This window comes from Anoplopoma fimbria, chromosome 3, assembly GCF_027596085.1.
Source record: "Anoplopoma fimbria isolate UVic2021 breed Golden Eagle Sablefish chromosome 3, Afim_UVic_2022, whole genome shotgun sequence".
Taxonomy (NCBI): domain Eukaryota; kingdom Metazoa; phylum Chordata; class Actinopteri; order Perciformes; family Anoplopomatidae; genus Anoplopoma; species Anoplopoma fimbria.
The window spans coordinates 13,383,407-13,402,466 of record NC_072451.1 but is presented as its reverse complement, the minus strand read 5'-3'; the positions used below and the strand labels follow the sequence as shown (position 1 = coordinate 13,402,466).

Sequence of the window (19,060 nt, the reverse complement as noted above, 5' to 3'; positions counted from 1 at the left end):
TTGTGCCCCTTCATTCTTGATTTTACACGGCTTGTTAAAGGGATCTATATCTGTTTGGAAAAATCATGTTTTGCACCAACCTGCAATTGTTATATTTTGTTCTTTTTCCTACATAAAGTTCCTCCCTTAAAATTAATTTCATCAGTTGCCCCACCCTGACATATATATATGGTATGATGGTGGTCTATTATAGTGAACCAAAAATCCCTTTGTTAACATTTCTCATTAAAGCCAGTGGACACTACCAACACCATGCTTACTTGTGTTGTGTGGCTTGGTGTAACAATGTTAAAAGCTGCTGGGAGAAACAGGAACATGTTCCCCAGAAGGTGACGTGTGTTTATCAGAGAACAAGCAGACATTTTCCCCTATTGCCGACACATACACACTGACACCACAAAAAACACACACACAATAACTTCAGAACCTTATACATCATCTCTTCGGTAAAAAAAGAATGCTGCATGTTGTATCAGAGTACTGTACATCCTGGTGGTTGGTTTAGTTTGGCTGGGATGGCTGCTTTGCCTGTTCTCCATTCTCGACTCATTTCCATTTCTTCTGTCATCCTGTCTTGTTCCACCACCCCTACCCCCCCCACACACACACACACACACACACACACACACACACACACACACACACACACACACACACACACACACACACACACACACACACACACACACACACACACACACTCCCCTCCACAGACAAGCAGAGATCAGCATCACTGCACAACCAGTTGTATGAGGCTGGACTGCAAATAGTTGAGTTGAGCTGCCAGGAAGATTTTTTTCTTGGCATTGCGTGAGTTTGACTTACTTCCTTATGGGAGAAAGACAGTGAGGTTGTGTCTGTCCAGCTTTCACCCCTTCTTTCTTGTTTCCTTCCTTCCTTCCTGCCAGGCTCGGTTGATCTTGTCCAAATGAAACACAATGACTGAGTTTAGATGCTACTTTGACCACTGTCTTCATGTAGTTCACTTTCTGTCCGACTTTATTCCAGTGTAGACCATAATTATCCAAGAGGAAAGAAATATCTTGTCCGGAGAAGAACTTTTTGGACTTCCCAGCCATCCTTAATGCCGGGTTCAGACTACACAATATTGTTGCCTGTTATGATGGTCACTGTGTCAGATTGGGCAATTTTAAATAAATTCCTTTCATGACTTGGCCGAGATACATGACAGACTACACGTTGGTGTCCCAATAAAAACGTCTTTCACAATGAAACTCCTTCCCTATTTCATCAGGAAGGAGTTTCTAGGTAGAAGAATGTAAACAAACAATGGCGGTGTGATTGATGCTGGCTGTCTTGAGTTTGGGAGAAGCCTTAAAAAAGAAAAAAACATTGCTGTCACCTTTCTTCTGTTTCACAGTTCCAACGGCAGCAACAACATCTCTCCTCTCGCTTCGTCATGTTCACCGTTGTGCGTGAAAGGGCAGTCTTTTCTCTCACTGGCCAAAGTCATGGACATGAGGGAACACATGCTAATCTTACTGTTGGGATGTTGTGAGGTCATCAAGTTATCCACCATGACACACTACACAAGATAAAACGATACATTGTCGTGCCTGACGCCCATCTTTGTTCCAGATCCGAGCCGACGCCCTACATCGTGTAGTCTGAACCCGGCAAGAGGAGTTCCAACTCCTCCGAATCTAGAAGACATTTACAAAGAACCTATTTGGCACTAAGACAATAGAAATTATGAGCTTCATCATGTAGATATTGATGGAAGTACCCCCCAGTTGTGGCTACTATAGGATCACATCATCAGAAGTTCCAAACAGTAGGTCACCAACACATTAGGACGGACATGACAGTTTGAAGTTTCCACTGATGCTGAATGAGGAATCCTTTCCTTTCCTCACTTTAGAGGAATATCTGTGTAATTCAGGTGTCACTTAGATTAAGGTTGAATATCCGATGAATTCAAACTTGTCCGGGTGGACATATATCTTTAACTTTTCCAGCCTTAACCAAACAGAGCATCAGCGTCTTGTACCGTCTGAGCAGAGTGTCGAAGCATTTGCATTTAGTTCATTCCAGAAGGGATTTCCCTGATAAGTGGAAGTAAAAATAACAGCAACAACCCTGCAAAGAACGCGAACACATCTGGTGACATCAACTGCACTTGTGCCAAATTGCTCCTCCTATCACTGCCAACAGGGCTGAATGTTCCTGGGTGAGCACTGGTGCAGAGGAATAGAAACAGAAAAACAGTAATGAGGGATGAAAAGTGTAATTGTTGGTAGTAACAAATTATTTATTGCCACAGTCCCTGTTGCTGTTTATGTGATAGCAGGACAATTATCTGATGGCTGCACCCCTCTATGGGTTCTGAGAGCAGGGTGGAACTATAACGTGGTCTCATATTCCAGTCTCTCCTGCACCAGAGCGTCATCTTTGTACTGCAGGCGTGGAGGGGTTAGCGAGGAGTCTATGGCCAGGATTGCCTTACGTATACTGCGGTCCAGGACATGGCGCTCCCAGGCTGGGTAGCGGTTCCTACAAAGGTCAATCTTTATGACGGTCTCATCGAGGCGTGGAGCACGAGACGATGGCGTGGATGGCACTGTGGGTCGGACCTGAAAAACTGGCATGCAGCCGTCCCGCTCCGAATACTTCCCCACGTCACGCTCCAGGGTCGCGGTGGCACCTCGGTTAGAACGTAGTGAGTTGGTGGCACCTTCAGATGGTAATGTGGAGAACTGAGCAGTGGGGTCTAAGTCCAGACCCTGGCCACTCGGCGAGCGCCCAAAGCGTGGCCCGTTGGGATGGAAAAAGGCATAGTACATGAGCATGAAAACCACACCGGTGAGGAAACTGCTGAAGATGACGCAGAGTGCTGGCACTGCAAAGGCGTCGGTGGTGTGAGGCAACCGGTAGAGATACCACAACGCACTGAGAACAGCGTTCTCCACCAGAATCACCAGGTAATAGATGAAAAGCCGACACCTGCACAAAGACATGATGACAAGAAATGTTTAAAAACCAAATCAGTTAGCAAAGCGTGAAGCAGCTCTCCAGTATGAGCAGGATATGTAAAGTGTGCAGTTCGAAGTGCTTACATTCTATTTGGACAAGGGGCTTGAGGATGGTTAAACTAAAGAGTCAGTCCATTCTTTCAACACACATACTTCTACACCTGCCCTCTCAATTTACATTGCCAGAGGATGATTACAAATGACCGTTGCATTGGAGCCTCCATCAAGCTAATACATCCACCACTTCAAATTAAAGTTGAAAATAAACTGTTAAAATGTAAAAAATGTATTGTTTTTTTTGGCATTTTGGCCTTCGACATTTTTTGACACCATAAGTGACACGAAAGGGTGAAGCTACAAACAAACAGAAGCTGAACAAGACATTTTCTGGCAACCAATCGAATTAACTTTCATGAACTGAAAACTCACTGTGAGGGGTTAAAGTAAGACGAAAACACGAACAATTCCCAGACCGGACAACGCTGTGGTAGTTACCTGTCAATCACTGTGTAGCCCCGCCCTGAAGCATAACCTGCTTTATGTTCTATTTGACTCTAAATGGACCATAATTTACTAAATGAACATCATGCTGTATTAAGACTTGAAACTAGAGATTGAGACCATAAACTCATGTTTACAATGTTTACTGAGGGAATAAATCAAGAGAGAAGTAGAGTCATTTTCTCATAGACTTCTATACAAACTGACTTTTATTTTCACCCAGAGGAGTTGTTCCCTGATGGCCATTGGAAAAAATGCAGGTTTAAGGCATTTCTACATCGGCTTATTGTCTGGTGATCCGGTTATAACGAACTCACAAACTCAACTGACCTTCCAGATTATATCAGCTCTATGGAGATTTTCATCCTCTCATAACTCATTGGCACAAACACATACTAATGTAGCTCTGTGTCTGCTAGACGTGTAAATAGGCTTGGCAACACCTTTACAATAACAACTTAAGATGTCAATACTATTTTTACAGCTTGTTCGACTGCCCCCAAGCAGCCAGAAAAAAATCCATACATGGAGCTTCAACCTGTTTATTCTGTACTGCATCCTGTTTGTTCAAGCACCTCAGTAACCCTGGATTACTTAATTTATCCATCCTGGGTTACCCAGTATCAACTTTTAAAAAGGTTACTGATATGGTGATATTTAATACCTGGTTTGAGTGTATACTGGAATATAGAAGGTGCAGCTCGAAAAGGTTACTTATAGACTATAAATCATTTGAATCACATAATTCCTTCCCAGCTCATTGTGGATATGATTGTTTTGGAAGCCATAAAGTTGATAGCTGATTGAACTTCATGCGACTAGTATTCAAAATAAACAGAATTAAAGAATAATGGAGACCCACAATTATATAAAATAATTAATAAAAATTAAAAAACAGATTTTTTTTCTTCAGGTCTACATGACATTGAATGGAGTTGAGCGTGTCACCTTGTCCGTCCCTCCTTGACGTTGAACCAGGTGAAGATGTAGATTATGCCCACCACCATGTCAAACACAATCTCCTCCCACTTGCTGATGCAGAAGTCTGTCTCACAGTGGACAATCCAGAAGGTCATGATGCACCAGTGCAGCACAATGAAGATGCCAAAGTAGAGTTGGAACACAGAGGCAAACAGGGCGAAGGTGATGACCCTGGCAGCGATAGTGAAGAAGTGCCAACAGAATTGGATGATGACAGCCAGGTAGCTGATGGGCTTCTTGTCATCGCGAGACTCTCTCAAGGCCTTCTGGTAGGAGGCCAGGGCCCAGGCTAGAGAGACAAGGGAGGCCGCCGCGGTCATACCTGCAACATTCAGGCACACAGAGACACCACGGGTTTGATTCCAGTGCCACATCATGGGAACAGTACTGAGTACAGTGACTCACATATTTTTGGAAAATATGCTTATTTGCCATCAGACCCACAGTCAGGTGAGAAGATGAGTACGGATCTCTGTGCATCTATTACGCAGGCCGAGTATGTGTTTACCCTACCTTAGCAACACCCGAATTTCCCCCATGGGGATCAATAAAGGAATATATAATTAATTAATTAGCACAAACACTGCAAGCAGGGGGAAAGTGCTTAGAATATTGCTTTTTTCCCCTTTTTTTTTAGATTAGTTTCAATTTTATTGTCATTGCACAGTACAGGTTCTATGAGAACAAAATGCAGTTTAGCCAAAGTGCAAAAAACTGAGTAATGTGAATAATAATATACAGGATAAAATATACAATAAATACAATGTGGAATAAACAAAAAGGGTGCAAAGTTCAGCAAGTGACAGCTGAGGAAAAGAAGCTGTTCCTGAGCCTGCAGGTCCGGAGTCGGAGGAGGGAAAACAGTCGGTGCCTGGGGTGAGAGGTGTCACTGACATGCAACATATCCTCATACAATGTTTTTTATTAAATCTAATTAAAAGTTTTTCTTCTTGTGTTCTTGCACAGGTGATGAGTGTTCCAGCCCTTGCACCTACTTGTTAAGGTTTAGGAAGTTTGGGTTAAAATAAGAACGCTTCTTACGTAAAAACAAGAATGTTTGTTACATACAAGTACATATGTGGCATTAGTTAAGTACGTAAGTTAAGTAACAAAACTAGGAAATTAAATTCTGTCAATGAAGGTATGATTAATGTATTTATTTATACCGTTTTCATTACATTTCATAATTACTATATTTTATATATATTCTTACACTGTATATGCTCATGTTGCACCCTCACAATGTGGTCTGTATGATAAAAGCTTTATATAAGTCACAATATACCTTCAGTAAGTACGTGCACTCAGAGCCGAATGGAGGGATATAAATGGCTCCTGATGTGTGACGCCTGTTTTTTCTTTTTTCACAGATCCTCGACTCAAGTGTGCTTCTCACTCAATAGCAGCACACAGCACACAGCACCAAGAGACGAAATCTGTCCGCTACGCAACAAAGATGACAGGTGTAGCCTCAAGGTGCTTAGAAGACATAACCATTTAAAATGAATGGATATAACTTTTACTTAACTTTCACAAACAGAAAACATGACTTTTTGGTTGTTGACAAAAATCCGAAATTGACACCTTATTTTGATAACCAATTTTTGTTTTAAACTATTGTAGTGAGAACATTGTTGCAGTGTGGGGACATTTGAGATGGAGTACATAGCTAAATAGATCATTTATTTATCCCTGCAGGGAAATTTGCATGCAACAGCAGCAGTACACGTACAAACTACCTGGTGCAAAAAGTAGTGCAAAAGGAATGTCAAACTTGTTTAACATTAATGTAAAAATGTGACATTTTAAGAATGTGCATGCATGTGTGCAAATTGTTGATGTAGTTATCAGTTTGAGATTGTGCCAGAAGTACGCACACTTTATTAATCCCTTGAGGGGCTATTCTATTTTTTCACTCTATTTGTACACACATGCACACACAGGACCTATACACATGCATTAATGTATGGAGAGATGTCAGAGCAGTTGGAGTTTTGGTGCCTTGCTTGAGGCCTCTCGCAGTGGCCAAGAGATTATCTTTCACCTCTCCAGCTACAGTCCACACTCCGTACTTGGTCTGAGATGAGTTGGTCAACCAAGTCTCTAAGAACTGTACCACTGCTGCCCCAGTGCTTACACTTTTACAGAAAATGTAATCATACGGGACAGTTAGGGAGTCCTGCAGTCCACTGATGTGTAAAAAGGTTTTATGATACTTTAGAGGACTGTTTAAAGGTTAAGACTTGGTTTTAAGGTTCAGGATAGAATTAGGTTTAGGTGAGGTGAAAAGAGATGCAGTCTACATCCCAAGGGTGTAGCTTGTGCTGCACAGGCACATGTTAAAAAAATAGACCCCTATAAGTATATAACATAACCCCAACAGATTAGGGTTTGTGAGTGTTTGCTTGTGAGTAAGTGAGTAAGTGAGTAAGTGAGTGTGTTACCTTGCACAGCCTGGAGCTTGTGTGTCTGTATAATGATGCACAGCTGCAGCACCAGTTGCGGAGCGCTCTCCAGAAAGGTGGCCAGGAGATGCAGCATGCTCACATCTGCAAACTCATAGACCATCCTCCAGTAGTAACGCCAGCGCTCTGTCTCAGCACTCTGACGACTCCGAACACCCAGGTAGATGGTGAGAAAATACCTGGAGGACATGGGGGAAAAGATATATCATGCTTCAGCATCAACATCACATGTAACAGTGCACGAAGAAGGAGAAAGGCAAAAAAACACTGAGCTTATCTCAATTTCTTTTCTCTTTGAAATACCGGAGTAAAGAATAATCAGGAGTTCTCTCAGTTTATCAAAAGTGTCTGCCTCTACTTATATCGATATATAAAACACAGGTGAAGCAGAGGTACAGTGGAGGTTGTAACAGATGTATAACATCAGGCTGAATATAAAGTCCAGGTTGTGACGTTGCTATAGCGTGCTGGCCCTGAGAGCTTCAATTTAGAAAACATCCTCATCACTTTGACAACACACCTACAGCAAAAAACACTGCAAATAGAGACAACACAACCGAATACACAACACTCTGCAAGAAGCTGTTTCCAGGGGACACTTAAAACTGATGCACACGGCAGAGTCATGTCTGGTGTTGCTATGGTTTTGTCCTATGAAGTTATTGAAGTCGGTTATCCTTTAGCAGTGTTGTAAAATAAGCTTAAATGTAACCTAGTTCCATATTAGTCGGTTTATTTTCACATTGTAATTGTATGATTCAGATATTATTGCAGATATCTGCTGTTAACCCTAACCCCAGCAACAAGCATATCACAGTCATGTGCATCACTTTCTAGTGTTCCCATTCAGCAGCATTACCCATTTGATGGTGACGTTCCTTAATTTTACTGCAGTGCTCAATAGTTAGTTAAAAAAAAAGGAAATTCCTTCCTGCCACTACATCATGCCAGGTCAGGTTGTGGACTCCACCAAACCAAAATCCTTTTCTATAGTGGGGGATTTCTAGGCTACACAAAAGGTTAGCACTTAAAAAATCACCTCAGCATACTGAGTACTAGTTCTAGTTAGCACCGGTTAGGGTTCTTTGGCCATAAGATAACCCTATTTGTGATTACACAGGTTCCACCTGAATATCAACATCTATCAACTGGTACATCCTGGTAAGACAGACCATGCCTCCTAAACACGCTAAAGCATCCCCTTGTGAGGGTGAGACAGTCGACAGTGGATGGATCTAACTAAGTACTGGGTGTACAGGAGCTGAAGTCAAGCCTCAAATTCTCCCAGGATAGGTTTGAAGAGATGAGAACGGGATACAAGGAGATTGATACAAAGATAAAGTAATTGAAAACAACATAATGTAATCAAAGCAGGAAATGGATGGAATATTTATCAAGCTAGACAAAACTGAGAACAGTGCAGTAAGAACAGACATTTCAATAGATGACACTGTAGATGAGAAAGTGATGCACGGCTGGACAAACTCAATCATGAGCTAGGGCGCCTTGTGTAACGGAGACATTATGCTCATTTCCAGCTTCATACTTGTATTTGGTTTTGTTTGCTTCATTTTTTCTCATGTAATTTCAAACATGTCATGTAGGGGAGCTTTATTCATTTATTTTTCATGACTCAACCGTCACTGCATCCTGACACAGCATCCCACAATAAAAGAGACTCCTCTTATAAATGTGCTTCATTTACCACCAACTCTCTGAAGATGCTAATAATGTCAGTGTTACTGCGTGTGGCTATCGGCGCTGAGCTTTGTGAATTGGACTGTTTGTGCATTGAGGCTCGTTGGCACAGAAAGGGGAAGATTTTACACAAAATGTCTGAATATTACCAAATATAACTACGCGCAAATGCACAGGAGCAACAAGAAGCTATTTGCTTGCATTTGACCCTTTGCCGTGCTTTGACACTTACATGGTTTCTCTTTGTCTTATTTGTGCTTTGTTTAACCATCGCAAAAGCCACGGCATCCATTTGTGAATTTGACCGTCTGTGAGCACAAAATCAGGATACTTCTCAAACTCGATCAGTGCTTACAAGTCTCTCAAATCTTGATTTGCCGATAGAGCATGGCTTGAATTTGGTTTTTTTCTATAACGCCCAAAGTGGGCAAAGTACTTTTCCAGAGGAAGGAAAATATCAGCTTTGTGGTGGAGACATAGTCTATAGTCACATTGCAGTTGTATTAGAAAAGACCGGATTGCAACATGTACGTTGCCTGAGCCTCGCTCATACTTCAGCTCCAACTGTACCTCTGCACACCCGAGGCAAGAGCTCATTTAATGAAGTGAATTCATTATTACTTTTCAGTCTGTCTGTGGCCTACATTTTTAATGTGTCTCTCTCCGTCTGTCTCCCTCACTCGTGTCCATTCTCCCTCTCCCTCTATCTCTGAAATATCACCGACACATGGCATTCATTTAGCAGCAGCCTAATAGGCCGTGAAATGAAGTTACACTATCAATAAAGAATTTGAAAATGAAATCTGGGCTGAGGGCAATAAGGCTGCAGCCTGTACATGGACAGATGGACATGACACATATCTCACTGTTTGTGTGTGTGTGTCTACAAACACAGCTACAGACTTGTTAACCTGCCGCTCAGGCTACATTCACGCAGTAACTGAAGGTGTTCTGACTGCTTCACTCACATCTACTGAAAAGAAAAGTCAGCTCATTCAGCCTTGAAGCAAGGCCACCGTCACCGCCATCAGTACTGCCAGCATCACCATGGCAATGCTGCTCTTCATGATAGGATATTTATGGCACTGGACCATTTGTCTGCACTGAGCATGAAACTGGCTGCTAGAGGCTCGAGGTACCAGTGCTCCACTGATGAACCATCTGAAAGACAATATCAGAAAAAGAAAGGTGGCCACTGTCGTACCAAGCAGCTCACGTTATTATTTGTATAACCTGCAGGCCTGCTGTTGTATTTGAATGCAGTTTGTTTGTGTTAAATCCAATGAAAAGACCAAAACCACCAATGTGTTAGCCCATGTCTCAGAACTTCCTGACTTTCCTAACACTGGTCCCTTCTTAAGGGTGGACTGGTCAGTGGGAAGTTCGTAAAGACTCCTGAACAGCATTTCAACATTCCATGTCAGGCCAACCAAACTAGGCCAATGTAATACTTTCAATATTGAGGGGCGATACGAGCGGCCCCTCCCAATCTGGACCGTTTTTGTTGAAACATGAATGTGAAGAACTGTGACTAGTGTTCCAGCTCAACTGGGCTTGTTTGGATTCAGTGTAGAGGCATAAAAACTGCAGAGGCAGGTGTCAGTTATACATCTGGGGCGGCTGTGCCTCATGGCGTAGAGCACTCGCCCGCTACCACAAGGTTGGTGGTTCGAACCCTGGCCTTTACATTCCACATGCCGAGGTGTCCTTGAGCGAGACACCTAACCCCAAGTTGCTCCCCTCAAGGATTGGTTAAATGCAGAAAGGAAATTTCATGTATATATGTATGTATGTTAATGATCAATAAAGCTGACAATTAATTATGAAAGTGTCTTGAAGGTGTTCAGCATCAGCAGATTCTCTTCATACCACAAAAACTCCTGGCCCCCACATAAAAGGCCTCTCCATCTTAAAGCCCGGGCTGATTTCAGTCTCAGTACGTCCCTGTCCCTACTGATGATATAATTCTTTTTTTAAATGGCTCGGGGTACCACGGTGGCTAAAAGGTTTGGGCTGCTGTCTACTCTCAGATAAAAAAGTGCAGCCAATGCAGTGCATTAAGGCCTCGCTATGCTTCAAACTAACTAGATCATCTGACTTGCTCTGTCTTTTCTGCTGACCTGTAGCCGTTTAAACAGCGGCATGGAGCTCACCTGGGCCTGTTGTTCCCCACACATAAAGGTCAGAGTCAGTCCCTTTCAGATCCCTCTCCCCACTCACCTCTGTGTTGTGCCTTTTGTTCTCTGTTCTTTTCCGTTTTTACAACACAGCTTTCACTCATCTACTAGATCAATCATCAATTTGAAATTCAGTGCACATCTATTGGCTCCAGTGTTCAACATCGTGACGGTGGCTAGAAGCTAACGGGGCTGGAAGCGCTAACGGTGCAAACAACGACAACAGCGCTGACAGAGCTAATAGTGTTGACTTGAGGGGGAACCGTAGGCTGGGTACAACACTTCCACAGTGTGTAATGTGTAATGTATTTGAGTGGAGAGGTCACTGGACTAGAGTGCACTGTGATGTGTAGCTAGCTATCCACGAAAACTACATAGCTGCATTACAGGCGTTGTTTGGATAGGTTGTAAAGCATTTCCTATTTTATTAGCAGTGTGAGAAAGTCATCTAAATATCTTTGAAATCTACCTGCTTCTGAGAGAGAGAGTCATTACATTACAGTCTGCTCCTCCCCCTCACTGTCTCACTATTCCTCTCCTGCTTTGGAAGTAGACTGTGAATAATTCAAGAGGCAGATAGGCCTTAGACACACACACACACATTTGTTGACATAATGCATTCCCTAGTCCCTTAACCATCACAACCAAATGCCCAACCCTAACCCTAACATCAGAGTTAAGGTCAGCGTGTTTATTCAACATATTTTTGGGAACTTTTGTTTTCTTCATGAATACTTTCACACGAGTATTAGACAGCAAAATAGCGTCACTTTTTTTCAGAGAAAAGCCGATTATTTTTTCTGAGCTTTCATACCATGAATAAGGGGATGCTGACTCATTTCTGGGTTTTAGGACTCATTCCTATTCATCCAAGGATTTTATTGTTAAAGGTAAGAACATAAGGAGCGGATCTGGTCTGCGTTGCCTTTGCCGAGGTTGAAAGGAGTAATAAAGTTTGCCGTCTTGGATGGGACCACCGAGCCTCCATTGTTTTATGGATATTGGCTCAACATAAACAGTATTTAGGTTTTAACATTTAAAAGAGACATAAACCACCAAATCATAAGTAACAATAAAAAGTTACTACCTTTTAATTGTGGATGAGGACTTAGTTTATCAGTCTAGGTCTTGAATGGGTATTTAAATACTTTTGGACTTTCAAATTCATCTGACCAGAGATCAGTCTCGGAAATGTCAAGGACTTGACAGTCTTACAGCCCTCTGTCACTTCTTACCACCACTGTGAACCCACAAATCTGCCATTTATTCAACACAACTTATGGAACTTTGCAACAGGCTGAAAACATAACTTTGGCATGTTATCACACCATATAGTTATTTTGGTGAACGTGTTACGTCACTCCCTTCCTAACTCCGGTTTGGTCTCCACCACCTCCTGAGACAAATATCCTGCTCATTAACTGCTAAATGCTCCACTGCGTTCCCAAGCTGCTCTATAATGCCTCATTTCCACTTAAAAAAACAATTGCAGCTTCTTCTGGCGGTTGCTTGTTTGAAAATGCTGCTTCTGTGCAGGATGTCCCATGTCCTGCAAGTGATGATCATCTCTGACCAATCAGTGGTCTATAGCGATTATACTAGGGGTGGCTGTGGCGTAGTGGAGAGCAAGGCAGTTCTCCAATCAGAGGGTCGGTGGTTCGATACCCTGGGCAAGACACTTAACCCCAAGTTGCTCCCGAAGGCTTGCCATCGGTGTGGACTGGATGTTGCATGAATGTTAGTTAGAATCTGATGGTGGCACCTTGCATGGTAGCCTGTCATCAGTGTGTGAATGGGTGAATGATATGTAATATACTACTGATTGTAAGTCGCTTTGGATAAAAGCGTCTGCTAAATGACTGTAATGTAATGTAATACTCCACCCTCAGCTCACTTGTAAACTCAACCAAAACAAAAAAACAGGTACGATCCACAACTTTTGCTACTGGAAAACCAAACTGGTGGGTTCCCAGTATACGTTTTTGGCCAGTGCATTTCGCCTCTTTCCCTCTCCACATGGACTGTTTTACCTGAATTCAAACAAAGCCTGCTCCAACGTGATTGGTCAATATTGCTTGGACTACAAGTGGAAACCAGAATGTTTCTGATACCAAAAATGGCTTCCTACCTGGGGTGGGGTTGATAACAAACATGCAAGCTGTAAAACCAAACAATCAGCTATTGAAGGCTAACAGCTCTGTAGAGTTGAAGAGTCTGCTGGAATTTCTGATATTATCCCTCCAAGCGACATTTTCACATTACATCTAGTCATGTGACTTAAACACATGAATTCATGCAGGTTAAGAGAGAAATGAGGAACTACTGTATCTGCACATTGGTGTCCCAACAAAATGTATATGAATTTACACTGTTACCTTTTTCATTGCAGGTACATGGCTGTAGATCTGTCTGAATTTACTTCATTGGTTTCATCAACTGAGACATGTGAGACCCGACAAGATAATAGTTAACTTAAAAGCAGAGGAATGGGAATATTTCAAGCCACATGGATATTTCTATGATTAGAATATTCACTGAACAACATTTAAAGAATATCTAATAATACCATATTTAACTTGTGATTATAGAATCAAATAGTGTATAGAGTCGGTAGAATGACTCTCTGTGAGGAGAACCCACTGGGGACCGACTGAGTGGATCCAGAATAAAGAGCTGTATGTCCATTAATAGCTCATTAATAGATGCTTCACGTCAACTAATGAAAAGTATGATGAGCCCCCAAGATCAATATGTAGACTGTAATGTAGTTATTGGCACATGCTGGTGAGACTGATCAATAGTCCATTACTGTTTATCTTAACATACTGACATCATTTGAAATACTGACACTTACTTTTGATAATTGGAACTATTATGATATAAACTGTAATCCTCTGTGGTATGAAATACCAAAAGGATTCTGAAGCTTACAAATACTCTTTGATCCATTTTAACCTTAAGTCATAATTCACAACCATAAAGGGCAATATCTTCAAATCGCCGCCACCTCTTGGAGCTGCTAAAACATCTTTTTGTGAAATGATGGCAATGATGATGCCATTAAGATGAAATTAATTAAAGTGTTATCTATTTCCTTATGAGTACATTGTAAATAAATAAACAAATTGCATTTCTAAATATAAAATTTCCAACCATGCTTTACCTTTTTTGAAATATGAATTCAAAGGTATTTAATACGTTTTTTTAAACTAGAATGTCACATCAATAATAAATAGTATAATAATAATAAATAACTGTGTCGTTAACTTTAGGATTGTTGTTTAGACTCAATAAGAAATGTAAAAACAGCACTGGGGCCTGTAGAGGAGAATCTGTTTCTGATGTTCTGCAGACTAAAAGCTTGGTGAAAAAAATTATATTACTGTGTAATGAAATTAAAAGTAAGCTGCACCAAACAAACGGTGAAATAATGAGACACAGTTTGCTCCTCACTGATACATTTGCTCTCAGTACAGTTAGGTAAATAGCTAGAATTGTTCAAATGTAAATATACAAGCACCAGATTCCATCTGCTCACATGAAAACATATCAAGAGATGTGTCATCTAAAAATCCCAAATGGCAGCCATTATTCAGGATGTAAACTAATTTAACCTCAATCTTTTAATGGTGATTTACTGATTTTATTTGCTACTGAATTTGTCTTTTTGTACATATAACCAATCCATGTCTTGTTTCTGTAATTTCCCCTCAGGCAGCCTGGTCTCCTAGAACTTAGGGATGGACCTATCCATCTTTTTCAGTCCTGATACCGATACCTGGGCTTTAGGTATCGGTCGATACTGAGTACCGATCAGATACCAATTCATTAATAAGCCTTATGTCTCTCTGTGTGGAGGTGACCAGATCATTTTTTATGTGTAAGGCAACATCAGGCTTGACTAAGACATTGCTTTACTAACTTTGTAAATCAAAATGTAACTAATGTAAGATAAAAATGTACTAAATTGTTATTTATTATTAAATTAATAAACAATTTAAATTAAAATGTAAACTTTTTAACGCAGCAACTAACTGATAACACTAAAAACAGGAGTTAAATTCCAATATTTAATGTATAAAGTTTATAAACATAGAAGTGATTGGAATAGATAGGCCCCATTGTCCTGAATATCAATCAGTCCGATATCTGATATCGGTATATACAAAATATTTGTTTGGATACAACCAAACTTGATTACGTCAATTAAGTTTGGAGGAAATGGATCACGTTTCTATTTTTTTCTATTAATCCTGGTCTGTGTAAATATGCAAGAAGGCAGTCCGGATGAATAGGTATGTTTCCCTCCTAAAATAATTGTTGTATGCAAACTTAATTTTGCCGGAGACAGGGTTGCCTCTGAAGTCTATAAATCAGCTAGAGATTTCCCTTAGCTACGCATAATATCCAGGAATTACACAAAATAAAGATACAACAGTATACGGCCTAATTGAAATTAATTCAGCTGTTACCACATTAACAATAAGGATGCCGCAAAAGTGTTTGTAAAAACGCTATAAAACACAAAAAGAACGTGACGCTGCCACATCCAGTAGACTTTAGGCGTCTCATTTACATTTTCTTAACAAAAATTTACTCATACTGAATCTGGCATTTTGGTCTTCTTTTTCCAGATTTTTAGATATCCGTCTCTAAATGTGTGTGCAAGGGAATTTTCGAGGAAGTGCGATTTCATACAAAGTCAACGGAAATTAGGGCTAAGACACAATTTAACATAAAATCTTCAATAAAATAGCACATTGTAAACTTTGTCTCCTCTTCCAATCTCTGATCTGTCACACAAACGTGTTTTATAACCATGCATCTAGAACTAATCAGCAAAGACAGACATTTTACCATAAGGTATTGTCCTTAAATCATCAGCAATCACACATTAAATGGACTTTATCTTTTCAGTATCCCCAAAAATCCCAACACATACACAGCCTTTCCTCTTCAGGGAGACCATTTCACCAGTCAATTTCTATGGCAACATCACTGAGAGAGAGATCTTTGACTCAAACTGTGATTCACTTTAAGTTCTATACTTGCAACCAACAATTATTTGCAACATTGATTCATCTGTCAATCATTTTAAAGAATAATTTTGTGGTAAAGCCGTTAGAAAATTGTTTTAAAAAATGACCATTACCATTTCCCAGAGACCAAGTTAACATCTTCAACAGTAATTAAAAGTACTGTAGGTCCCCAGATTAGGTTTCTACAAAACATCAACAGAATCACTCTACTGAGACAAGTTCACTGGTATGTTCACATCTCACATTTCTGTCTGACGCTTGGAGATTCCCATCACATATCACCACTGATGGACACATCAGGTTTAGATTTATGAACAAAAAACAAAAAATGAGTTCTGTAATAAACTGTCATATTAAAATAAAGGTTCATAGACATTAAACATGTGAGAAGCAGGCCTGCTGCAGTCTTATTCCAGTATGAACCAGGTGAAAGAAAGGGCAGAGAACCCTCATGGTACTATATACAGTATTACACAGTGCACCAGAAATGTCACAAGGCAGAATACTGTATATGTGCAGTCCAGGACAGGTCAAGCAGACACTAACACTTCAGCTGCAGCCAGGGCCATAGCTGAGGACCCTGAGATCATGTGATCTGATTCTGTTGGATGTGTGTGTGATGTGTGTGTGTGTGTGTGTGTGTGTGTGTGTGTGTGTGTGTGTGTGTGTGTGTGTGTGTGTGTGTGTTATTTGCAACAAATAAGCGATAAGCAGATTATAATGCATTATAAGTAAGTGTTTCATATATTATACACATTGGAATAATAGTACATGCTACCAATGTTTTTTCTTCCACCACGGGTTACTGTGCAGCATGTGCACCCCAGGATACGTCAGTGATAGTTGGCTGCATATATTTAATGAATGACTGTGGGCTTAGCTGTTGTAAAATGCAACCATGTGCATCTTGAGTTAAGGGGTCATTCAAATTCATGTCTGAACCCAGAGGCTGTTTAGGAAGTTATTTCCATTGGCACCAAAGGAGAGAAGTATCCACATCTGCATCTGCAGCATTCACTGCTTGACACCAGGTGTGGCTGACAGGCCGAGGCCAGGCTCCCTGTGTTTCTAAGATGTGTGATCTTTCCTGACCCATCAGTAAATGGATATAGAGGATAAGTGACCTAATAGCCTCCCACAGTATCATGAGTGTCGGCCCTGCAGATGGGAGCATGTCAAAAATGGCAGCTGGTAGCCACGCTGTAAGAGTTGGCATCATTCAGAGGCCAAGAGTGCCAACTACTGTCAGAGCAGCCCTCTGCTCATTCATACATTTAAACCGCACACACATAAACAGCTAATCTCCACACACACACACACACACACACACACACACACACACACACACACACACCACCCATCCCAAGGCCCCCGTCCTACCTCCATATCTGGCCCATCTGGAGGATGTGGATTACGGACTGGCCGAACCAGACGCAGAAGGAGTAGTAGGCCGACCGCTTCCCGCCCCTGCCGCCCAGCGCGGTGCTCGCGGTGCTGTTGGTCGTGGTGTTCCTGCTGGCGGTCGACGCCTGCCTCTGCGGCGTGGCCGGGTGGTGCTGAGCGGTAACGTCGCCGTGCGAGGCCGAGCCGCTCAGCAGCTTGTTCCCGTCCATGTGGGCGCAGTCGGCCGCGGACTCGACGCCGTCCTCGGTGCTGAAGTCGTGGACGAACCATCTGAAGCTGAAGAGCTGGACCGAGAAGGAGCCCAGCACCACGAAAAAGAGCGTCAGGCCGAACCACCAGTAGTCGCGGCGGAGGTAGTAGTCGACCGACAGCCACACGTCGGTGCCCACGTCGGCCAGATACACGGCCACCGCCGCTACGATCCACAGGCAGTCCCACACCGTGTATTTCTGCTGCTCCCTGCCTGGGCGAAGGCACGTCGAGTTCGAGCCGCCGCCGCCGCCGCCGCAGCACCGCGACTCACCGTTGGCGAAGTCCCCGTCCCCGGTGCCCGCGGAGTCGGGCTGGGCGCCCGGGTGGAGACCCTGCACCGAGCCGGAGTGCTCCGAGTTCTGCAGCGGGGTGAAGGCCACGTCGCTCTTCTTCATCTTCAGGACCCCGTCCGACTTAGCCGCCATTATTGGAAGCTTGTAATATTACTCTCTTATTTTCCCGGCGTTCCTCCCCTCCTCTTCTCCGCTAGGCTTCCCCCTGCCTCTCTCCGTCGACACCCTTCTGTGTGTGCCTCTCCTCCTCCTCCTCCTCCTCCTCCTCCTTTCTGGGCTGCACTAGCTCCTTCACGCTGCCGCCTGCTCATAGTACAGAATGGAGACAAAAAAGAGGACCGACCCAGAGCTCGCTCCGATATGTCGGTCCATATCCCGTCTTTATGGACTTCACCTCCGGTGTGTGATCCGCTCACATCCAGCCGACAGGAAAGGGGGTTCCGCTTTGTCTCCTCCGCCTGCAGACGGCCTACCCGAACATATCCTGTGTCTGCGGTTTGTCCCTCTTTGTCCTCGATGAGTCCTGATGCTGAGGCAGATGTTGAGGACGGAGATGGAGACGGAGAAAGGAGTGGAGGAAAAGGAGGAAGTCTGCATCCATCTGCTTCTTCTATAGCACAGACTAAAACTATGACATCATCCTCCTCTCTCTCCCTCGACGACTCTCTCCCTTTCAACGCCAGTCTCTCTGTCTCGTGGCTGTTTGCATACCATTTGAGCTCCGTTACAGCACAAAGTAAAGACTATACTCTGGTCAGAATCTCCTATTGCGGGAAAATCAATCTTGAGAAACCTTGAGGTTAAGCAGCCTCACATCCTGCAGAGCAGAGACTGCTTTCCAGCACCATGGACAGTTACTCACTGTTACTCAGCAGCCCCTGCAGGGACTTGAACTTCATACTCCTACTGTCAAGTGCTTAAGCAGTTCCCGAACACATTAACATCAATCACCACGTCATTTTATACAGTGCAACACATCATTTGCCCAGCAGCAGGCCTTCTCACGCTCTAAACCTTCCCCAAACTGTGTTGACGAGTTGGAAGAAAAGGCTACTTTTGTCGAGAATAGCATTATATACTTTAGAAAACAGGCCCTGACCTAAAGTACACTAGGTTTGCCGATGTGGGCATAGGTGGATAATGAGAAAATGGCCCTCTGGGCACAGATATGCAAAAGGCCCAACCACCTCTCCTACTGAGGAGCAAGTCACAGACTTTACAGTTGTTCAGCCTCGCTTTGTAATCATTTTGTGTCTG

At 42.5% G+C, this 19,060-nt stretch overlaps 1 protein-coding gene across 1 annotated transcript; it reads right to left on the bottom strand.

The window, feature by feature from the left end:
• Nucleotides 1-2,296: 2,296 nt before the first annotated feature.
• xkr4 (XK related 4) lies at nt 2,297-17,935 on the bottom strand. The gene is made up of 4 exons (XM_054596836.1): nt 17,235-17,935; nt 6,920-7,119; nt 4,443-4,797; nt 2,297-2,964 (listed from the first exon to the last, which is right to left on the bottom strand). Exons 1-4 carry the CDS (start codon nt 17,933-17,935, stop codon nt 2,364-2,366), a joined length of 1,857 nt encoding a protein of 618 aa, XP_054452811.1. The 3' UTR covers nt 2,297-2,363.
• Nucleotides 17,936-19,060: the final 1,125 nt, after the last annotated feature.